Source organism: Charadrius vociferus, unplaced genomic scaffold, assembly GCF_000708025.1.
Source record: "Charadrius vociferus isolate BGI_N301 unplaced genomic scaffold, ASM70802v2 scaffold282, whole genome shotgun sequence".
Taxonomy (NCBI): domain Eukaryota; kingdom Metazoa; phylum Chordata; class Aves; order Charadriiformes; family Charadriidae; genus Charadrius; species Charadrius vociferus.
This window is the reverse complement of record NW_009647731.1, coordinates 6,973,598-6,993,686: the sequence shown is the minus strand read 5'-3', so window position 1 is coordinate 6,993,686 and position 20,089 is coordinate 6,973,598. Positions and strand designations below refer to the sequence as shown.

Sequence of the window (20,089 nt, the reverse complement as noted above, 5' to 3'; positions counted from 1 at the left end):
TTTTTTTTTTTCCTGAAGATGTAAGGAATTTGGCCTCAACCTGATCAAATCAGCAGGTGACAGGCTTAAGATCAAAAAAAAGCTATTTTGGAAGTGTTTCTTCATATAGCACTGGAGTACAGGATGGAGCTCACTACTTTAGAGTGTAAAGCAATGAAAAGGAGGGACATTGGAACTGGAAAAAAAATATAGAGAATAGGTGCATTGGTAGCTGTTAAACACTGCTCTGGAGGCAGTCTCCAGCAAAACCACCATTTTGCTGCAATGTGGGAGAGAATCTAGAAGGATCACTCAATATTTGCCCTGGTTCATAATCTTTTTCCCTTGAGCACTTCCTCTTGACTACTAGCAGAGGCATTGCAAGTTTTAGATCTTTATTTATGCCTTACCTAATTAAAATACCGTACAAGTTAATTAATGTTTTTAAAACATTGAGATCATCAAATGAAATGGATATGCAAGAATTTAAAATGATGTCTGAAGGGGGAGGGAAGGTCTTTATCTAACTACAGAGATTCAGTGTTCTGCCGTTGGCCCAAATCTCTTTCATAATGAATTTATCTACAGGCTGCTGCACTGGATTCTGGAGATGTCTGGGTACTCGTAGTTCTGTATTAATATAGGCCTCCTTTTAAAACCGTGTGACAGTTTACAAAATGCTCTGGGATACACTAGGATGAAAGGTACATAAATACATGTAAAATGCTATAATTAAGATACAATTAGCAATGCACAAGAAAGGAGTCTTTGCCTGGCTACGCTTTATATGTCTATAAAGTTTCATTTTCTGGAGCACAGAATGCATGGCATAACACTTGTTCTAAGCAGTTACACTTGAAAATAATTGCTGTGCACAATCTCTGAGGATGTTATTGTAAATTTGTTTCTGCTGTGAGACGGAGGCATTGACAGTGGTGCAATAATTTCACAGGATGGGGAAAAAAATCCAGAGGAGTCACTGCTGGAAGTTGTAAATGAGAAGAAGAATTACTAGCAATCAGGAGTCTCAGTGTAGATTGGGAGGTGAGGGAAATTGTTTATCAACGAGGAAGAGTCTGCTTGTAGTTTTGCTCCTGTGATCTCTTGGTTCTGCTGCTGTCACGAACCAGCTCTGGTGAAAAGGCTGTGGCATCTGCAGGGACTGTGAAGGGGCATTTTCTGTTATGTGCGACTTGCGGTGAGAAGAAATAAGGAGATAAGCTATGAAGGAACAGGGTAAGTTCATTTCCGTTGATAAGAGCTTATTGGTCTCCTCTAAAATATCTGTCTTTTCTTTCTATGGTTTCGTTTTGTTTTAAATAACACCTTCTTTAAACAGAAGGTGTAATGGCTAGACCATTGGGTTGGGATTCAGGAGACCTACATTCAGTTTCTAAGCTGGGCATAGAGTTTTGTGGTCCTGAGCAGATCACTTAGTGTGTCCATTTTTTTCCTCATCTGTAGTATGGAAAGAATATCTTAACAGGGATAAAATCTCCCAGGGAGCAGGCAGAGCTGATACGGTCTAATGCTGTCTAGCAAGAACTGCTTTTGAAACTTGAAGGAGAAATTGTGATGCCTTGCGTGTCTCCCGCTAGACACAACAGGAATGTGCTGCCTCATGGACCCGTGGCTGTCTAAAGTGGCTGATAACATTCTTGATTAGTAGGTTTTCTGGTAGGAGGTAGTTTGTGGTTGTGGGTCCTTCTGTTTGGGTTACATGAAGTCTGGAGGGGAAAAAAAGGCAATAAAAGAAAATGAAAATCACATAAACGAGCTCTTAAATGTAAGAAATGTCAGCTTTTTGGTCTGTCTAATGGAGTCATGGAGAACACTGTTGTCTTTGTTCTTCTGGCACCAGTGTGGCTCTGCATATCCCTTGCAGCATGGGGATTGATTATTCTCAGTCGCTTTGTAAGAATTACAATAGGCCTGAGAACTGTGTAGGATGGAATAAACTAAATCCGATGAAATTGCTGGAGAACTAATAGCCAGCAAGTCTCTGCTGAGCTTTAATAGCCAACAAAAACATTTCTTTGCTGAGCATAATAGACTGTAGTATTTCAAAGTCTTGTCACTTGGCGAGATTTACGTGTTTTTTTTTTTTTCATGGGAACAACATACGATGTTTGTGACAGCACACGGGCAGATTTCAAGTTCTCCAGAGTTTCTGGAGGCTGGACCTTCAGCACGAGGAAACGTGTACAGAAATCCCTGACATGAGACTCGGGACTGATACAGTGCGTGAGAAGTGATCACTTCTCACATGGTGTACAAAACTACTAGGTATGGTCAGTTAAATTAACATAAATAAAAATCAATATATAATCAGTTGTATCACAGAGGTGATGTGTATGTACATACATAGCCATATAGAAGACTTAAGTTTATATGTGTCTTGAATATACAGTCTAATGCTATAGCTACCAATAATACATAGCTAGTGTGACTGTGATGACTTGTACAATATGTAGATGTATATTGAATCATTCTCATCTTCCTTCTCTTTCATCGCTTCACCTAAACAAAAAAAGCCATAAGTGTGCTTAACTGCAGAAGTTGCACTGGCATACTTCATGAACTTGTCTCTTAATGAGAACAGAAGAACTTATTTCTGGACCGATGGAGCTCCTTTTCACAATGGTGTCCGAGACAGAGACACAACACGCAATTACATCTAGGAGCAGAGTAAATACAATAAATAAATGCTAATGGTCAGCACTTCCTGGGAATGCTGTGCTTTAATTTTTTTTGTCTGTAGAACAGGAATAATTGTATCTGCTTACCACATCAGAGTGGTAGTAATGGTAATTAAAGTGTGGAGTGCTTTGATTATTAAAAAGAAGAATGGGGGCGGAGAGAAAGCAGTCTTTCTGATGAGCTAATCATTTTCAGTCAGGCATGTTAAAGTCCAAACAGAGTGAACGCCCTGTCCTGCACTCCACTTAATTTGGCAGCAAATAAAATGTATAAAGCCAGAGGAGGAGAATGCCAGACTGAAAATAAAGGTAGAGAGACCAGATTCTGTGCCTGTGTTTACATTTGTCTGTGTGTCTGCATGAGTGTGTATTTTTAACAAACTGGCTGGGAAAATGACAATTCATTGTGGGAAAAATGAAGTCAAGAGTTCTGGAAATTCAGGATTTACTGTTTGAAGCAGGGAATTAAAAGTAGTTGACCATAATTTGGTTGGATTTAGCAGTTGTTCCCGGCACCTTTTCATACATGTTTAGAGGGGAAATAGCATTTTTTTGTTGTCTAAAGTGAAATCTTAGGGATAAAATGGGATTCTTCTTACAGCAGCATCTCATTCCGTAATAGCGTACAGAGTACAGCAAGTGTGTCCTAGAGAGGCCTTTGGGTTGCAAGTTGTCAGCATCTGCACCTTGTGTTTGGCTGCTTTTCAGTGTCATTTCCTGGGACATGAGGGTTGTACAACTGCTCTGTTGGTGTTCCCTCTCTCCTTCTTTCACAGAAATAGGATTTAAAGATACTAACCAGTAGTTGGGGTACAGAAGAAAGATGGGAGGGTGGAAAAAGAGTGCGATTTAGGAGGCATGGGTGGAAATCGAAAATATTGAAGCAGTTAAGGAAGACAGCTTACGGGTTCTGTGGATGGACTTAAAAGGACACAGAGTCATAAAATCATAGAATGATTTCGGTTGGAAGGAACATTAAAGATAATTTATTTCCAACTCCCTCCATGGGCAGGGACACCCCCCACTAGACCTGGTTGCTCAAAGCCCCATCCAACCTGGCCTTGAACACCTCCAGGCATCCACAGCTTCCCTGGGCAACCTGTTCCAGTGTCTCACCACCCTCACAGTAAAGAATTTCTTCCTAGTATCTAATCTTAATCTCCCCTCTTCCAGTTTGAAGCCATTCCCCCTCGTCCTGTCATTACATGCCTGTATAAAAAGTCCCTCCCCATCTTTCCTGTAGCCCCTTTAGGTACTGCAAGGGGCTATAAGGTCTCCCTGGAGCTTTCTCTTCTCCAGGCTGAGCACCCCCAACTCTTTCAGCCTGTCCTCCCATGAAGAGTGGGAAAGCAGACAAATGGAAAGGAACTGAAAGTATTTCTGCAAATGGTATTGCCAAGAGGATGTTACATGGAGGCAGGGCGAACCCGATGGGTGTTGAGGATGTTGGAAGCAAATCTGTCAGAAAAGAAAGATTCATTAATTCAGCTGCTGATGGAACAGTTTGTCTCTGGATATGTACTACTGCGTAGAAGGAAATGCCTGGAAGTCTACACTTAGAGTCAGCCTAATTGCCTCTGTCCGGGTGGGGTGACGTGGGAACCCAGGGAGGATGCCTGGACTTCGGCTGTCCCTGCTCTACCTGCGTGTGGAAAGTGGCAACAGTGCTTCTTTGATCCCCCTTTCACTCTTCTGTTTAGGTGCAATATATCCATACAAGAAAATCAGTGGAGTGGAGATGAGATACAGAGAAAGTGGTCTCAGGACAAAGTCAAGTCTGTTTGCAGTCAACTTTTGAGGCTGGTTAAGATCATTTTGTATGAAAAAGAAAGGTACCAATAATGTCAGCTGCTCTGAGACGATCAATACATTGGAGCATGTCACTGTTTGAAAGACAGCCTACCATGCTCCTGATGACTAATGGAATATCTGGAGGAAAATATTCACTCTTCCTTTAAACTGTTTGGGAACACAGACACACCTATTGTGCTCGGCCGCTCCCTTTAGTACTGTTCAACCCAGGAAATACTGGGAGTGAAGCCATAGAGGGAGCCACCTCCGGAGGACCTCGGTTGTTCCTCCGGCTTGTCATCTGTACTCTGAAAGGCTGTAGCTTTGGAGGTCCAGAAGCATTACTGCTTGAGAGAACAAATGGAACTAGAAATACATCATGGCTCCACAAACGGCAAAGGTTTGTCCTGGGCTATAGCTCTGCAATGTAAATCTCTATTGATAAATTACATAGGTTAAGCCATCCATGGGGCATTAGTTCTTGGATTTACAGAAGGAAAACAGGCTGAGGAAGTTCTGCGGAACTGAAATTGGGGTGTCTCTGATAGAGCAATTTCTTTATTTTAGTTTGTTTTCCTTTACTGATTTGACAGTTGAACACCTTCCCAATCCTGGTGTATTGTATGAGCGGTGGACTTTGTGCCATGGCTGAACCCATGTGTTTCTGCCCCTGACTGGGTTTTTTAGTATAAGGAGCAGAGCACAGCTGGGTGGAATTAAACGGGCTTGTTATCCAGCGCTGACTCCACGGGTGTTTTTGTGAGAGGTACTTCACTGCTGCGTTTTGCAGTTTCTCTGTCTTCTAGGTAAAGGTGATGACAGCAGGCTATTGCTGTGGGGTAGGTTCTGTAGAAAGAGGTTTTAGAGCTGTGTAATGGAAGGCGGCACAAAAGCTCAGAGCACTGTTAATTAATGCTTTGAATGAAAAGCTGATAACTGATCTGTTTTCGGTGCTATTGAGGGCAGCTTTCTTTGGAATTTAACCCCAGGAAGCATTGTTGTACAGTCTGTGACTTACTGGCTGAGCACACCTACAAGTTCTTGGCTGTCCTGGAACCCTCTGTCACTTCTGTTTGCTTTTGCGCAGAGCGGCAGGCAGCGGGACGGTGAGCAGCTGTTGCTGGTGAGCACTACTTTTTCCTTGTTCAAAGGTGCTGCAGGTATGACGGTGCGGTACAGAATGCCAGCGTGTAGCAACCTGCAGGGAGTTACTAGGAGGTGAGACTCAAAGCGTCCTTCTTCTGAACACCAAAAGCACATTTAGCACAGTTTTGGTGGTGAGTTACAGCAAGGTGATACGTGGTGGATACTCATTGCATCCAAGAGGCATGCAAATCTTAGTTTGCTTAGTAAACATTTCTCTTTCTTTACACCACAATCTTAGAAAAAGGCGGGGGAAGAGGCATAAATATAAAAAGATATATTTAGCTTTCTTGGTAACTCAAGTGTGGGTAGTTGCTTTCTCTGTTATGCTTGGACAGATAAAAAAAACCCTTGGGGTACCCGTTTGGCTTCAGGGGTTACAGCTTGAAGAAGTAAAGTCTTATTTTTGATTTGCATTGTCTAATCCAGTATTTGTCTCTTAAAAATGATGTCTCACACAGATATCATCTATCTTTATGGGTCTGGAGCTTAAAAAATCTGCAGGCAGACATACTAAAAAACTGTGTACCTCTCTCTATGAAAAGTGTCGCTTCACCTTAAAAAAACCCACAACCCAAACTTTCTACCAACTGTTTATAAAAACAACAAATATTTTTTTCCATTGCTAATTAGTCTTTGTAGGCCAAAAACTTAACCTAATGTTGAACTAGATACAACAGTTCTATTTTTGTTGTTTCTCTCAATGTGTGCGGAATTAAGTGTGCAAAATTACTTCCTTTTCCCTCCTTATTCCTTTACTATTTGATTTTTAAAATACTATTTTGGATTTATTACATTAATATAAATTAGTCTCTACTGAAGCACAACACATGAGCATTTGGTTAAAATCAGCTGTTTCTGTATTGTTGTGATGTGGGAAACTGCCATATCATTATGTGAACTGGTCAAATGAACATTTGTCTGAGTGCCGTGGGGATTCCTTCTAGTGAGGTTAGGCTGCATATCTGGTTCTCCATTCCTGACCAGATATACTGAAGGAAGTATATAATTGTGCCTGCTTTGGCCAGAGCAGGTGACCTCTTGTGTGGATATGGAAATCTCTTCTCACTGTTGGGTCCCAGTAGATCAACTCCCAACTACCACGCTGATAAAGCAGAGGAGAGAAGATGGATTACCTCTCCCTGCTACTCTGTCAGCGTTTGCGCTTTCTCTTCCCTAGCGTCAGGGGGAGGTTGAGGGTCTAGCCCCTTTGAAATCTAATATATAGAGAGATACTTTTGGGGGATAATTGCTTGTCATTTCATTGAAGTGCGTAATGAAAGCAGATTTTTTTTTTTTTTTTTTTTTTACTTCTGTTTTTAATCAGTTTCACGTGCTGGCTTTTACATTCTAGAAGAATGATGCACTGATTCTTTTTGTCAGCTGTCTATTTGGAGTTGGAAGGCCTGACTGTATTCTGATGATAATCCAGTAAGCAGCTGGAGAACTGAAATTTTTTACTTCCTCAGAACCAATTAATTGATTCTAGGAAAAGTACTGGGAGGGTTTGGATTCCAAAGAGAGCATAAATGTGGGGAAAAAAACTCAATAACAAAACAATCAGAAAACCACTACAAAATAATGCATTATCTTGTAATTCATTCATAGTTAAAAAGGAAATAACTGAAAGCTGCCAGCTAGTTTCAGTCTGAAAATACGCACAGCATATGTTTATAACATAAGGTTCTCTACTGAAAAATCCCGTGGTGGTCAGCACCTGTTTTAACTGATTCATCTGAAAATATTGCTCACTGCTGCTAGAAGTTGTTCATCAATCAACTTTTATTAGCACAGCCTGACAGGTTGGCTGGCTTGCCTACTTTCTTTAATTGTTGTTGTTATTGTTGTTGTTTTGCTGTTCTCAATTGCAGAACTATTCCTAAATCATAGCAGGGCAAAACTCATACCAAAAAAATGAAGGTGTGTAGAGAGTATTTATACCAGAAGGGATATTGAAGCTGAACTGCATGGAAAAGGGATTTTTTGGGGGTCATTGATTTGTGTCAGTGGTAAATCTGTATGTTAAACAAGTACCTCAATGGTAACGTCAACACAAATAAAAGAAACTTAATCTTTGCTCTAGACTGAGGGAGTGTTTGCCCTTAAAAAAACCCAAACAAACCAACCTCCTGGTGTGCACTAGTAATAGCTGTTTGCATTCTACATAAACTGAAGAATCAGACCTCCCATTATGGAGTAACTCTATAGATGCAACATTTAATGTATTTTAAGTACGAGGAAGCACACGGGCTCTGTGATGATGATGAAGAATGCAGTAGCAGATTGGCCAGCGCCATCTTGACTTTATGTTATGTTTTAGTTACAGTTTATTTAAAAATAATTAAACCCCTACACTTTTGTTTAAAGTTCATCTGCTGGAAAAACTGCTTTTCTTAGTAGCCCACGACACACGTGACCTTAACTGGCAAAACCAAATAACCTCAATGGATGGCATTTGGTCAAGCAGTGGCAGGACCACATCAAGAAATTCTTGCTGAAGGAATACTGCTGTCAATCGTTGTTGCGAATACAGTATGGTAAATACCAAACAAGCAGTTGACATAGTGGTCTTAGATTCTTTGTAGCTATTCCGTTTGACTCATTCAGCATTCCTATTGTTTATGATTCCACCGGAACAATTTTTGCCAGTATTGTAAGACCTTACTTCCTACCTTCTATTCCAGAATTGTAGCTTGCTAGGTGCCGAATGCTCGCTGCTTCCACTGCAGGATCAAGACTCTTGATTTAGTACTATCTTTGAATAACTCTCAAAGTATTTGATAGGCGCAGCTTCACAGCGTTGTACATGTCAGGGAAATATCACAGGATAAGGCCTGTTCTGTGTTGAGTGGCACTGGTAAAGAACAAACCCAGCTGTACCTGTCATCGAGTCGAGGACATGTTTCTCCTTTTTAATGTCCTGTCAGCTTGGGTAGTTTGGTGGGGTTCTCTGACTGTTGCTTTTCCTGTTGGTGCCAGATTACAGAGCTTATTTGAGTAGATTCCTCTTAACTATCGAGAAAAAACAAGTGAAATGAGACTGTGAGATACCCAAGAGGACCAAAACCTCAGTTTATCAAATCTGAGTAGTTACATGGTACATTTTATGTCATATCCTGTCCTGAATAAATTGAACTAAATTCCAAGTCTTTCGTCTGCCCCATCAATGTATTTTCAGATGTGTCCAGGCCTCATTTCTGCCTGTAGAGAATGTGAGAAGTGAGCTGCTCATAGAGTCGTAATTTTGCTTACCTGACAGTTTTTAAACTGGCTCTTGATCACTTGTGTGTGTGCGTGCAGCTGATTTAGCCTGATAGTGCTGACCACAAGAGGAAGGGTTCAACAGTGCTGTAGGATTTATTTAATTACAAAACAAAGATTAGCCAACACAGCATATTTAAAGCTGCGTTTAGGAGGAATGTTGGCAGTGGATGAACTGGTCTGATGTCATTTCTGGCATCCTGTAGCAGTGCCATACTTTCCACTATATAGAAAGGTAACCTCCTATTCTTAGTTTTGACGGACATTGACAAAAAGTTTGTACTGGCTTCTGGTAGGTACTTAAATTAGTTCTTATAGTACAAAGAAGGAATCTCTCTTAGGGCTTCACTGAAGCTAGGAGGGGGCAGTACAACTGCAAAAGTTATCCTTTTAGAGTTATGCCATTCTCTGGGAGTGGCTGTGATGTTGGAGAGCTTCAGAGTTTGATGCAGCAAGAGAAATACTCAGTTCTTCTTATGGTCATGTGTGCTGGGTCTACATCTACAGCAGAAGATCCAGTGTTAGGAGGGAATGGGGAACGTTAAACTAAGGTGTTCAGGAAGCCCTGCAGCAACCTAGAGAAGACTTTGTTCTAATAGACATCATTCTTCGTTCCACATTTGAGTAAAGTTGCTGTGTATATTTCTGCAGTCATGTGACCTGTCAGAAGAGAGACTATAATAATATCCAGTTAATTTTAATACATAACAAGAGGAGTGGCGCTTTCTTTGATGTTGTGCTTGTAACACATTGCTCCGTATACAGGTACAAGAAATAAATATGAGGGTTGAAAGAACACTGATCTTTCAACTTTGATCTCTTTGCCTCCCAACTTATTTCTGTCTCAGTTACTATGAAGTCTACATTGCGAGGAGAATGTTACAGAGTTTCTCCCCTCAGCTGGAAGAAAAATGTCAAGGTTCAAGTAAGGAAAAGTAAAGAAAGAATTCTGATTAAAGGAATTACATTTATCTTGAAATTCTCTGCTCACTTGAAGCTACCTTTGTGATTGTCTGAAAAAGCAAAATGAATATGAAACACGATGGGGAGCTATTTTAATGAACCATCTCTAGCTCTTGGGGCCTCTAGCTAATATAATTTAGTTTAGATTTTTTATTTATTTTGATTGTTGTTCTTTAAGTGGTTCTTTAGAGGCTATTACAGGCTGAACTGTTACGTAGTAATGACCACAAGTAAGTAGAAGAAAATTAAAAATTTTAAATGTTTTTCCACAGTACTTACTTGCTTCTAAAATTTGTTTAAATAAAAGATACCTAAACATTGCTGAGGAGCAGAAAAAAAAAAGCCAGTTTCTTCCTGAATATCTGAAGGACTGCCAGCTTCTGCCAGGATCCTTTTTGCTAATTATTCCCTAGAGTGGCTTAGGCGTCTCTTTAACTTCAAGCGTAGTGCGCGGCCCCACGGAAGTCGTGGGATTATTTATAAGCTTTGAGATAGGCAAGCACTTCAATTGTGTTGTTGAGTCAGTTGTTCAATCATACGCTCTTGGGGGTGCGGCAGGTTTTTTTTTATTTATATTTCATATAGCTCTCACTATATCCTCCCTACAAAATTGCATCAGTTGTCAGCAATTACAGTTGGGTTTTTTTCCTACGTGCAAGTAAAAAGGATTGGTTTTGCTGTAAGAATACATAGTGCGGTGTTCTTGACATTATAGATCAATAGATTCGCCTTGTGCTGCCAGGAAATAAAATGCTGAGCCACCTCATCTTGTAATAATGCAATAGACAGATCCATTAATGCACACACTGTTATTTTGTGTCTGAAAATAGTTGAGGACAGAGATATTTTTTTCCCCATGACTAGTCTGAAATAAACATTGGAATTGATAAAGTAAGGTAAATAGCCTTTGGTTGAATCATGCCTTTTGTCATAACCTCGTAACTGTGCGCGCCTAATCACAGCAACCAGAGTAACAGTGATTTTGCTTGTTTGGGGCAGAATAGCTAAAAATGGAATTTTCAGATCAGAGGAGATGTACAGTATTAGCTATGTTTGCCTTATCTGGTAACATGATTCTCCAGGGGAAATGAGCACTTTTAGTGTTAAATAAGGGCTGCAATCTATTGGAAAATCATTAAGAAATATGGTAATGAAGTTGGAAGGTAATTAAGATCAAGGAGAAGCACTCAGCTACGCTTTACGTGACCTCTTTTTTGATGCTGACCAATTACTCCCTGGTGTTGTTATCTGTCATACTGCTATGGTTCCCATTATCATAGGATCTGAAAACTTCAGTCAAAATACAGTCTTTAATGTACCTATTGTTACAAATCCGTTGGGGGGGGGGGGGGGTGATATGGGGAAACACAATTAAAGGGATTAAGGGAATGGCTCAGGGACAAACAGCAAGTCTGTGCATGTTTCTCAAACCCCAGGTTAGCATTCCAGCCCTTCGGTCTTACTTTCTTACTGTTAATCTCACTATTTATTAAGAATTTGAATAATTGATTATGGAAGCAGATACTTTGGTAGCTGTGATGGCATTAAATGCTAAAAATGGATTTCAGCAAATAGTTGTGCTGCTTATTTGAGTAGAATAGGATCTCCACAGGCTGTTCTGGATACAGCAGTAACTCATCTGGATGTTGGTCACATTCTTCACTAGTACTTGTCTTAGTGCAGTGTCATACCTGAGGCCTTTGGTCATTAACAGGAAAATAAATCGGCATTGGAGGTGCAGTGCCACAGAAATTGCACTTCATTTCTGGGTAATGGCAGTAGTCGGCCATGAACACTGCACAGTGGTAAATGGAATGGAGACCTCAGTGAAAAAATACCTTTAGATATATGTGTTAGAAAGCATGGACACTTCAAGATTCAGTAAATGTGATTTTGTGTGTGTGTGTGTGTGTGTTAAAGGACAGCTATAGCCAGAATTGATTGCCGAATTCATTTTGTGTGACGATCAAATGATGGAAAGGCACTGCTTCCAAAGGCACTGCCTGTTCTGTATCACAGGTTGGGGATTTAGTTGTCTGTCTCTGCTTCAGCTTTAAACCTGGTAGCAGAAATATTTTTTAAAATGAAACTGGATAACCTTCACAGATACCAGCTTCCTGCAAACGGCAGAAAAAAAATCATTTGGGAAATCTTTCGGTAGATCTTAAAAATGTTTCAATCGGTGAATTTGGGAATTACAGGGAAAGTGAAAGTTGTTTTTTTAAGTTTCACAGAACAGTAATGTAGAAAGAGTATTTTGTTTTATGATAGTGAATTTGAAGTTCTACAGATAGTTTTCTTTTTTTTTTGTTTCTTTGTTTCTTGCTTTTAGATAAGCCTAATAGATGCTTTAAAAAAAGATTTCATCTTTATTTATTTACAGTATTCTTAGTGGAAGTGGATTATCCAATACAGAAACTGTGTAGATATGAATTTGATTTAAACTATTCTTTCATTTCCAGTGGATGTGTATCTGATCCCTGACAGCGGTCTATACCTTTTGCTTGAAAGGAATATTTTAAGGCTTCCAGAGGTAGTAGACAGTACTTTGCTAACTGACATTATGGTTTTATTTTCCCCGAACATCATTTAAATATTTCATTTGGTGATTGATTTTTCTGTGTGCTATTTCAGTCCAGGTAATAATTGCACGTGATGGTAAATGGCTGGTGTTGCTCTCTCTTTTGTCCAAGAAAAAGATGATTAGATGTAATCTCAAGCATATTGTTTAGATATTTTTGTTTGTTTAATCTTAGTGTGCACTGCCTCACTGAAGGATAAACTTGGTGGGTGCTGGGGTTTAGGGAAGTGAGTCAGATTCAATTTCTGAACGTACAGCAAAGGGAAAAGCATTCCCAAGAGCTTGTTATGCTGCCTGTCCAGCTTTACAATGCACTGCAAAGCTGGTCCTTTGTTGTCAAAGGCTCATGTGCCATGAAAGTTATCATACATAGTTGATAACAGGAAGCTGAGCACAATGCTTTAATTCAGCTGGAAGATTTTGCAAATGTCATCAGTTGGAAAAGGAAATTGTCACCATGTGGCCCTAGTTAAGCCTCAGATAGAAACATAGTAGTGTTTTCTCTTGCATTTTTTCTTGGTTGCAAATTGTAATAGAAGAATAAAGGGCAAAGTGATGTTTCATGTATGTTTTGGACTGAACAGGGAGAAGAAATCAATACATAAAGTTACATTTGCTTTCTTATTTCTGAGTTAGTTTAGCAAAATAGTTTGTGCCTGCAAATACCTGTTAAGGTATAAAACTGAGATCCAATTTGCAGTGCACCACCTCGGGAAGTGGGCTTTTGAAGAGTTAATGTTTGATGCAGTGTAAGATGACTTAAAAGTAGCTTCATCCTATTCAGACTGGAATGTGCCATTATCCTTTCATGAAGACATTCACAGGCTTCATGGACTTCACAGAACTCATAACAGTTCTTCACTACTGTGTTTTGCATGCGTGTTCTGCGAAAACAGGTGTTTTGGATGGAGTTTGGCTAATGATTAGTTATAATAGCAGTGAAGAAAGTTCTTGACTGGGCAGCTTGATAACAAACCTATATGGGAGACTCGTGCTTAATTGGGTTGCTCAGCTGAGTTATAATACAAATCATTTTGCTTCTGATATCACTTTAACCTGAGCTAGCCCTTTTCAATAAGCCATTCTTTTTTTGCGTGTAGAGCGTAGAGGTGCCCTGTGGCTTTGGGGTCTTTATGTTCCTCCCGCCATAGGCAGTAGTATAGCTTACCTTATAGAACCTTGTAGGGGTTGAAACCAGTAAACTGACTTGATAGAGACCTGCAGACACTAAAATTCATATCTGTGTGGATCCTTCATAGCCTTTACCACAATAAAAGATACCAATGCCTCTGAGTTCTTTTTTAAATATATCTTATGCTTTTATAGACAATAAATTGTTGAAGTAAGATTAAATACTAGTAACTAGGCTTTTCAATCTGTTGTGAGTAAAATTTACATGTAGATGTACCAGCACAGATCTCTTTTTAAAGTGTCTGCTTAGTAGTAGCAGTGCTTAATATGGACATCAGCAATCATGTGATCTCTACTAAATATTTTTTCATGAGTGGATATGATCTTAGTGAGGAAGCAGCAAGCGTTAAGTGAATGGAGAAAACACACGGGTGGTGGACAAGGAGAATGTTTGTTTATGAGGAACACTTATTCTTCACTGGTAATGGTCACCTGAGTCATGAGAGTATAGCCAAAGCCGTTCTGCAAGTATCTGGCTAAAGAGGTGTCATTGATCTTGTGATTTATAGTGGATTTTCTTACGCTTTTTCTCCCCAGGTTGGTCTGACAGTGCTCTGCCTTTGTCTCTGAAGAGCAGAGCAGAGACAGGTATGTGTGGCCACTGCAGCTGGCCAGGAGCAGGACTGCCGAGTCAGTTCTCATTTATTTTCTTCTTATCCAAGATAACAAGATCAGATGGACTTCATGCTCCAGTGAGTGAGCTGAGAAAATACCCTCTTCCTGTTACTCCTGGCCATGGTGCCCTGGTTCTTCTGAAATATGTTGTGTTAGAAAGTACCAGAAAATATGATGATGATAGTGCCTGGGCTCTTTTTTTTTGTGTTTATGCCCCAGAAGATATACAGCATTGGGAAGCAGTGCATGGTAATATACGATGAACTACTGGTGCTCTTACAGCAGCGGACATGTCGGCTTGCTGGAGTATGTTATAACACATTTCAGTAGTGGTGGTAATTCTGTTTCTGGGCTCGAGCTGAGTGAATATTTTATATGTACCACTGATTGGAGCATAATCCCAACAATATTTCCCCTTGTGTGGCACGAGAATGGATTTCGTTGCAATTTCAAATTATTTTCTGTAAACTGTTGGAATATAATAAGCCGAGATGCTTTTTAAGGACTAAAACATGATTACTTCAAAAGCCACAAAGTAGCTTTGCGCTACCGGTTTTTAAAGCTCAGCAGATTTTATGTAGTACCTGAATTATTAATGGACGTAAATTGGAAGAGGAAGCTCTGTTGTCTTACCAGTCTCAAGCAAGCAGTAGTTGGTTGGCTTTGCAGAGAAAGGCAGCTCCTTCCGAAGCAATGAGCGAACAGGTCCTGGGTGAGAACGGCTTGTGTCAGTACGCCCAGAAGATGACTGCCTGTTTTGGACATTTAGGTAAAGAAATTAAATATGTGCATGTGGATCTTTTGGTCTCCGTTATGTGGATGAAGTGTTTCCTCAAGTTTACAGTAAATAGCTGAGTGTTTTGTACATCAGCCTGCAGTCTTGAGTAAGTAAATTGTGTGTGTCAAAAGTGAAAAAGCTGCACGGTTTGGGTAATTTTACCACAAGTAGAAGGGGTTTGTTTCTTTGTGTGTGTGTGTGTGTGTTAGAGAAATGGAATGTTAGAATGATTTTTTGCTCTCTCTTGCTGTTTTAGTTATTTTATTGCTTGGATAACTATATTTCTTGGTACAAATAGACATAGTGCTTGGTCATTTTTCATTTACGTGAAGGCCCTTTATTTTTTTCTCTCCTTGCTCTGTGCCTGTGAGAATTCTTACAGGGGAAAACATGGTAGTCCTGTTGCCTTGGACAGATGCATGAAACATTATTTGGGGCTATCTACCTGTGCAATAAATACGTTACCTTCTGAAGTGGTATGAGGGAAAAAAGAAGATTTACTTTTGATTTACTTTAGTTTCTGTGGTTTTATTTTGATTTTTCTTTGCAGCTAGGTTTTGCTGAACTAGCATGACTGACTTCAATTTCTTGCTTTTTTGGTTGCGGGTTTTGTTGCCTTCAATACAACAATAAAGTCACACTGAAATGCATTTGCAGGAAGTTTAATTCTGATGGCAGAAGCAATTAAAGACAGCATTACTGCACTACACATTTCTGCCTTTTATTTAGCCAAAGGGCCAGTTTAATTCTCAGTGTTACTCAGGAGGATGGAGGGATATTTTTTCTTCTATGATTTTAGCCCTCGGTGTCTAATTTTTGCTATTCTTCAGTGCCTGATATTCTGTTGTGCAATTCATTTGTGGATTGCAGTCAAATTTTTTTTGTTACTTCTGTTCTAGTAGCATTAGTACAGAAGCCTCTATTCCTGGTTGTATATGAAACATATATGTATTTTTAGCATCCGGGCAGCCAATTGGTTTGGTGAATTCAGAGGGGATATAGGAAATGGTCTTGAGACGACTGAAAATATTTATAAATAAAATTATTTATAAAGTCGGTAATGAGATAAAACATTTAAAGTAGCTAATGTGTCTAATTCCTGTCTCATATCCAGTCCCTTGTGGAAACTGTCAGTCTGGAAAGTGCCCATACCTCAAACTGTGCTCTGTGAAGGCTTGAGCTCTCAGCACTGAATATTTGGATTAGGCACGGCTTTGAATTGGCAGTGATTTAAAACTAGTTTGCTACTTGGCAGATACTGAGGAAATTTCCTCAACACTACTTCTGGGTCGGGTGCCCTGCATTCCCAAGCATGTATTTCAAGAAGCATAAGGACAGGGTTGTGCCCTTTTGTTTTCTGCCTTTTCTCTTCAGCAAGAATATTAGAAATCAATCTTTTCCACTTAATTGAGTGCTTGACTTAAGTGCTAGGAGATTGCCGCTGTCTTTTTGATTCTGGCGAAGGCTAAATCCCAACGCGTGGGAACAGTGTGTTGTACAAGGCTGTCTCAGGCCTTGTCCTTTACGTTGGACACAAGGATCTGACCCTCAGACCAACTTCTCCAAACAGCCCTTCATCAGACATGGGAAGCCGCTGTGATGTTTCCTGGTCTTGTTTTGCTCACCTTTACTTCTTGTCTTCGTAGATGAATTAACAGGATGGAGGCTCTTCAAGATGTACCCTGTACTTAAAAAACATTAACAAAAAATCATATCGCTTTGTGTTGTAAGCAGCAGCTAATATGTGGTCTTTGAGACTGTAGTTATCAGACAATGACAGCAATAGCCAGGGCTGGACAGGGGCATCATTAGAGTACTCTCTCTCAAAGGAAGGAGGACCTTATTTTTAATTAAGCAGGTTGCTGCTACAGTGACATGTCAGGGTCACAAAATGCTAGTCTAAACTGAGCTGTTCCCATGTCCCTCACCAACCCCACACGTCTTAGTGGCGGAAGGTGACTGGATTGCACTTCACTGTTTGCAATGACATTGGACCCTTCTACAGGGGTCACAGGCTGACTGCTTCTGTAGTGGAGCTACTGTGGAAAAAGGGCGCCGATCTCTGCTGCCTCTCAAGCTAACACTGGAGTTGCTCTGCGTGCGGAAGTCATGTCTGCCAAGTGCAGGGACAGATTCCTGCATGGCGGAAGGTGGGTTCGGCCTCACGTGCCTTTGCTCTGCCCTTTCGCCTGTAATCACTTGGTTGCAACTCTTCTGGGCAAACTGCAAGTTAAAGGAATCGATAGAGGCTTCGTACAGCTTACATGCTGTTTGATTCCGTGGGAGAAGACTGCAGTTTCTTCTGACTACTGCTACACAACAGATCCATACTAGTTTAGTACTTACTGCGTGGGCTGGCGTAACAACTGTCCAGGTGAATATAGCTGGAAGGTTGGAATCAGCATGGCTTCAGCACAAAACTGGGAGTCAGTCTTAAACCAGTGCTGCGTTCAAACTCCAATGAGAGACAAGCTTTTCTTCTAGGATTTAGGCAGCCAAGCTGTGGCAAAAGTTGCAGCAGCTTAAAAAGTTACTGCAGAGCTCACCTTTCTGCTTTCTGAGGACTAACTTCTGCGGCAGAGTTAATGTCAGGGCAATGTGTACTTTTGCCTCTCCTACCTCAAAGGGCAAAGTCCACCTTGACGTGTTGGTGAGGCTGGATAGTTGGCACTGCTCTTGTCAGATGTCAACATCCTTCACCGGTTATCCAGCAACAAACGATACCCTTATACTAAGCTGAAAGATACTTCTGTTAGAGTGCATCCAGCCCTCTCCTGTGAGTCATCCCTCTGCTTTAAGCACAGAATGGTGATCCACCTTCAGCTGAAGTAGTAGAAGCTTTTGGAGATTCAGAAGAACTGTCTTTTCCTCTGAGTGGCTGTGGTGTGCAGGTCAGTAGGTTATGAAATCTGGGAGAGACTGAAAAATTGCTGCAAAGCTTTGTTTCCTAGGGGGAATACTTAAAACACAGCATTTGCTGAGATTTGTGGTCTGATAGAAGATACTCCAAGGCAGAATTCGAATTGCTGTATTTATTGAGCCAGCTCTTCCTGAAGTATACATTAGCATCACCCCATTAAAATTAGTGCAGTGGTGCAGATTTATTCTGGCTTTGTCCCACTGTGTCCATGATTGATTATAAAACCCAGGGGAAGCACAGAGGGACTGTGATTTTGGGCTTGTTTTCAAGATAACATAGAAGTCATACTACTTGAAAAATAAAAAGCACTTGACCTTATAGGAGGTGTGTAATAATAGATGATCAAAGTCTGGATTTGTGAAATGATATTTTCTCTTTAAAATAGTAAATAAAGCAGTCTTCTCTTCAAAGCCTGTCCCCGTGTGTAGATAGTACTTGAGCTCTGGATTTTGAGGGAAGAAAACCAGGACAGACAGTTTCTTACTGTGCTCAGTAAGCCTATTGGTGATTTTCTTTCGCCTTCTACTTTAGCAACAGCCTTACTGGAAGCAGTGCAATTATTAAACCAGGTCATTTTGCAGCTATAGCTAACTTATGTATGTTAGGGGGAACTGAAAGCCTGGGCCAAACACTGTCTGTGCAGTTGTCTCTGGGAGTTTGGCTGAACAAAGAATCTGAATTTGTCTCTGAGCAGGTCCTGGTATGGGGTCTACCTGTAAATTCCTCTTACAGATGATGAATGCTAGTTTAGGTTGTGTTTTTTTCTTTTTTTTTTATCTTTTGCTTTGGAATTTCCTGTGAATTTGCAGTGCCCCATCGATGATTAGCTCTGCCTTTACCCAGGGAGAAATATTCATTAGATGATTAGATTAGCAAGTCACTGGAATTGGATTAATGTAAATACTTCTTGCAAGTGAAGCAGGAAGGGTTGGCACAGTGTGTGCAGAGCTTCTCCTGTCAGCTACACAGAAAAGTGGAGAGGAAGAGCACAAGAGACCCAATCCTTAATAGTTAGGGGAAAGCTTAAGTGCTTTTGTTTGGAATAGGCAATGAAAGCTGCAGAAAGGATTTTGCCAAAAAAATCTGTTTATCAATTAGTGCTGGCCAGCCTTTGTACGGTCCTCAAAAGGAGGACCAACATGCCCTACCTTTACTATGACCTTCCTGCAGTACGGCATGTACAAACCTGGCATGGAACAGGGGCACGGTAGATTAAATGCACAGATGTGCATTTGTAGCTTATGATGATGATTCTTCTGTAATAAGATTTTTGACACAGCAAGGTTTTTTGATTTTTAAACTAATCCTCTTATGTACCTCAGTTACGTTCTTTCTCGTCCTGAATATTAATCTGATTTTCAGATAACTCTTTATGGTTTTGCTTCTGATTTTTGCATTCCCAGGGATGAGTTGCAACTGATTACAATAGTTTTAGATGGCAGTCACCTGATCAAGCATACTGCCATAATCTCTTGAAGATAATCACTAAAAATATATCTTCCTTAATCTCCTTTGCTGGATAAGAGAAAAAGAGAAGGATTGGCAAGGGCAGTGTGCCGTGAGTAGTAGACTGACTGCATACACTACAGGTTGCTTTTCCTAGCTTCTTCTGAATAGAAATGCTGTCTTTCCCCATCTTAAACAGCTTTGGGAAGCTGTGTGGATCAAGTAAAACTGAAGAATTGGTGCTGGAAAAGGTGAAATTCCGAAATTCAATCAAAAGGATGTCAATTATTGAGGATGGGGATATTGCAGAGGTCTTGTATCTCATTCCTAAGCAGAGCTTGCTGAAGCAACTGCCCTACTTGAATCCAGATGACTACTACTTATGCGAGCGGTTATTTGACAATCCTGAGGATCTGGGTAAGTGAGGACGGATATCAGATCTTGATTTTTGGTTGGTGAATAGGCTAAATTGCTTTACAGTTAGCTTATTTTTTGTGTGACAGCAAGATGCTTTATGAGAGCAAGCGTTCTCAAGTGTGGAGAAATATCTTATCACTGTCAGAGACGAGGGAAAGAAGAATGAAAAGCTAAATTAGAATCTGAATAGTCAAAAGTAGTTGATGGATATAGGTGCAGCTCTCTGTGTGGCTATCCTGCGACAAAGGGGGCCTTAACTTGCATAAGTCCTCAAGCTAAAAAAACGCCTTTTGAAAGCTCAATAT

The 20,089-nt window shown here is 40.4% G+C and overlaps 2 protein-coding genes across 2 annotated transcripts in view; one reads left to right on the top strand and one right to left on the bottom strand.

Annotated features, from left to right (window-relative positions):
- The window catches only part of FAM160B1 (family with sequence similarity 160, member B1), a 103,992-nt gene extending 89,477 nt beyond the window's left edge, over positions 1-14,515 (bottom strand). The window contains exon 1 of the mRNA XM_009881640.1: positions 14,504-14,515. Coding sequence (XP_009879942.1) covers positions 14,504-14,515 — 12 coding nt within the window. The remainder of the gene's footprint in view (positions 1-14,503) is intronic.
- A 4,545-nt stretch (positions 14,516-19,060) lies between these two features.
- The window catches only part of ABLIM1 (actin binding LIM protein 1), a 141,442-nt gene continuing 140,413 nt past the window's right edge, over positions 19,061-20,089 (top strand). Inside the window, exons 1-2 of the mRNA XM_009881639.1 lie at positions 19,061-19,128; positions 19,567-19,784. Coding sequence (XP_009879941.1) covers positions 19,061-19,128; positions 19,567-19,784 — 286 coding nt within the window. The remainder of the gene's footprint in view (positions 19,129-19,566; positions 19,785-20,089) is intronic.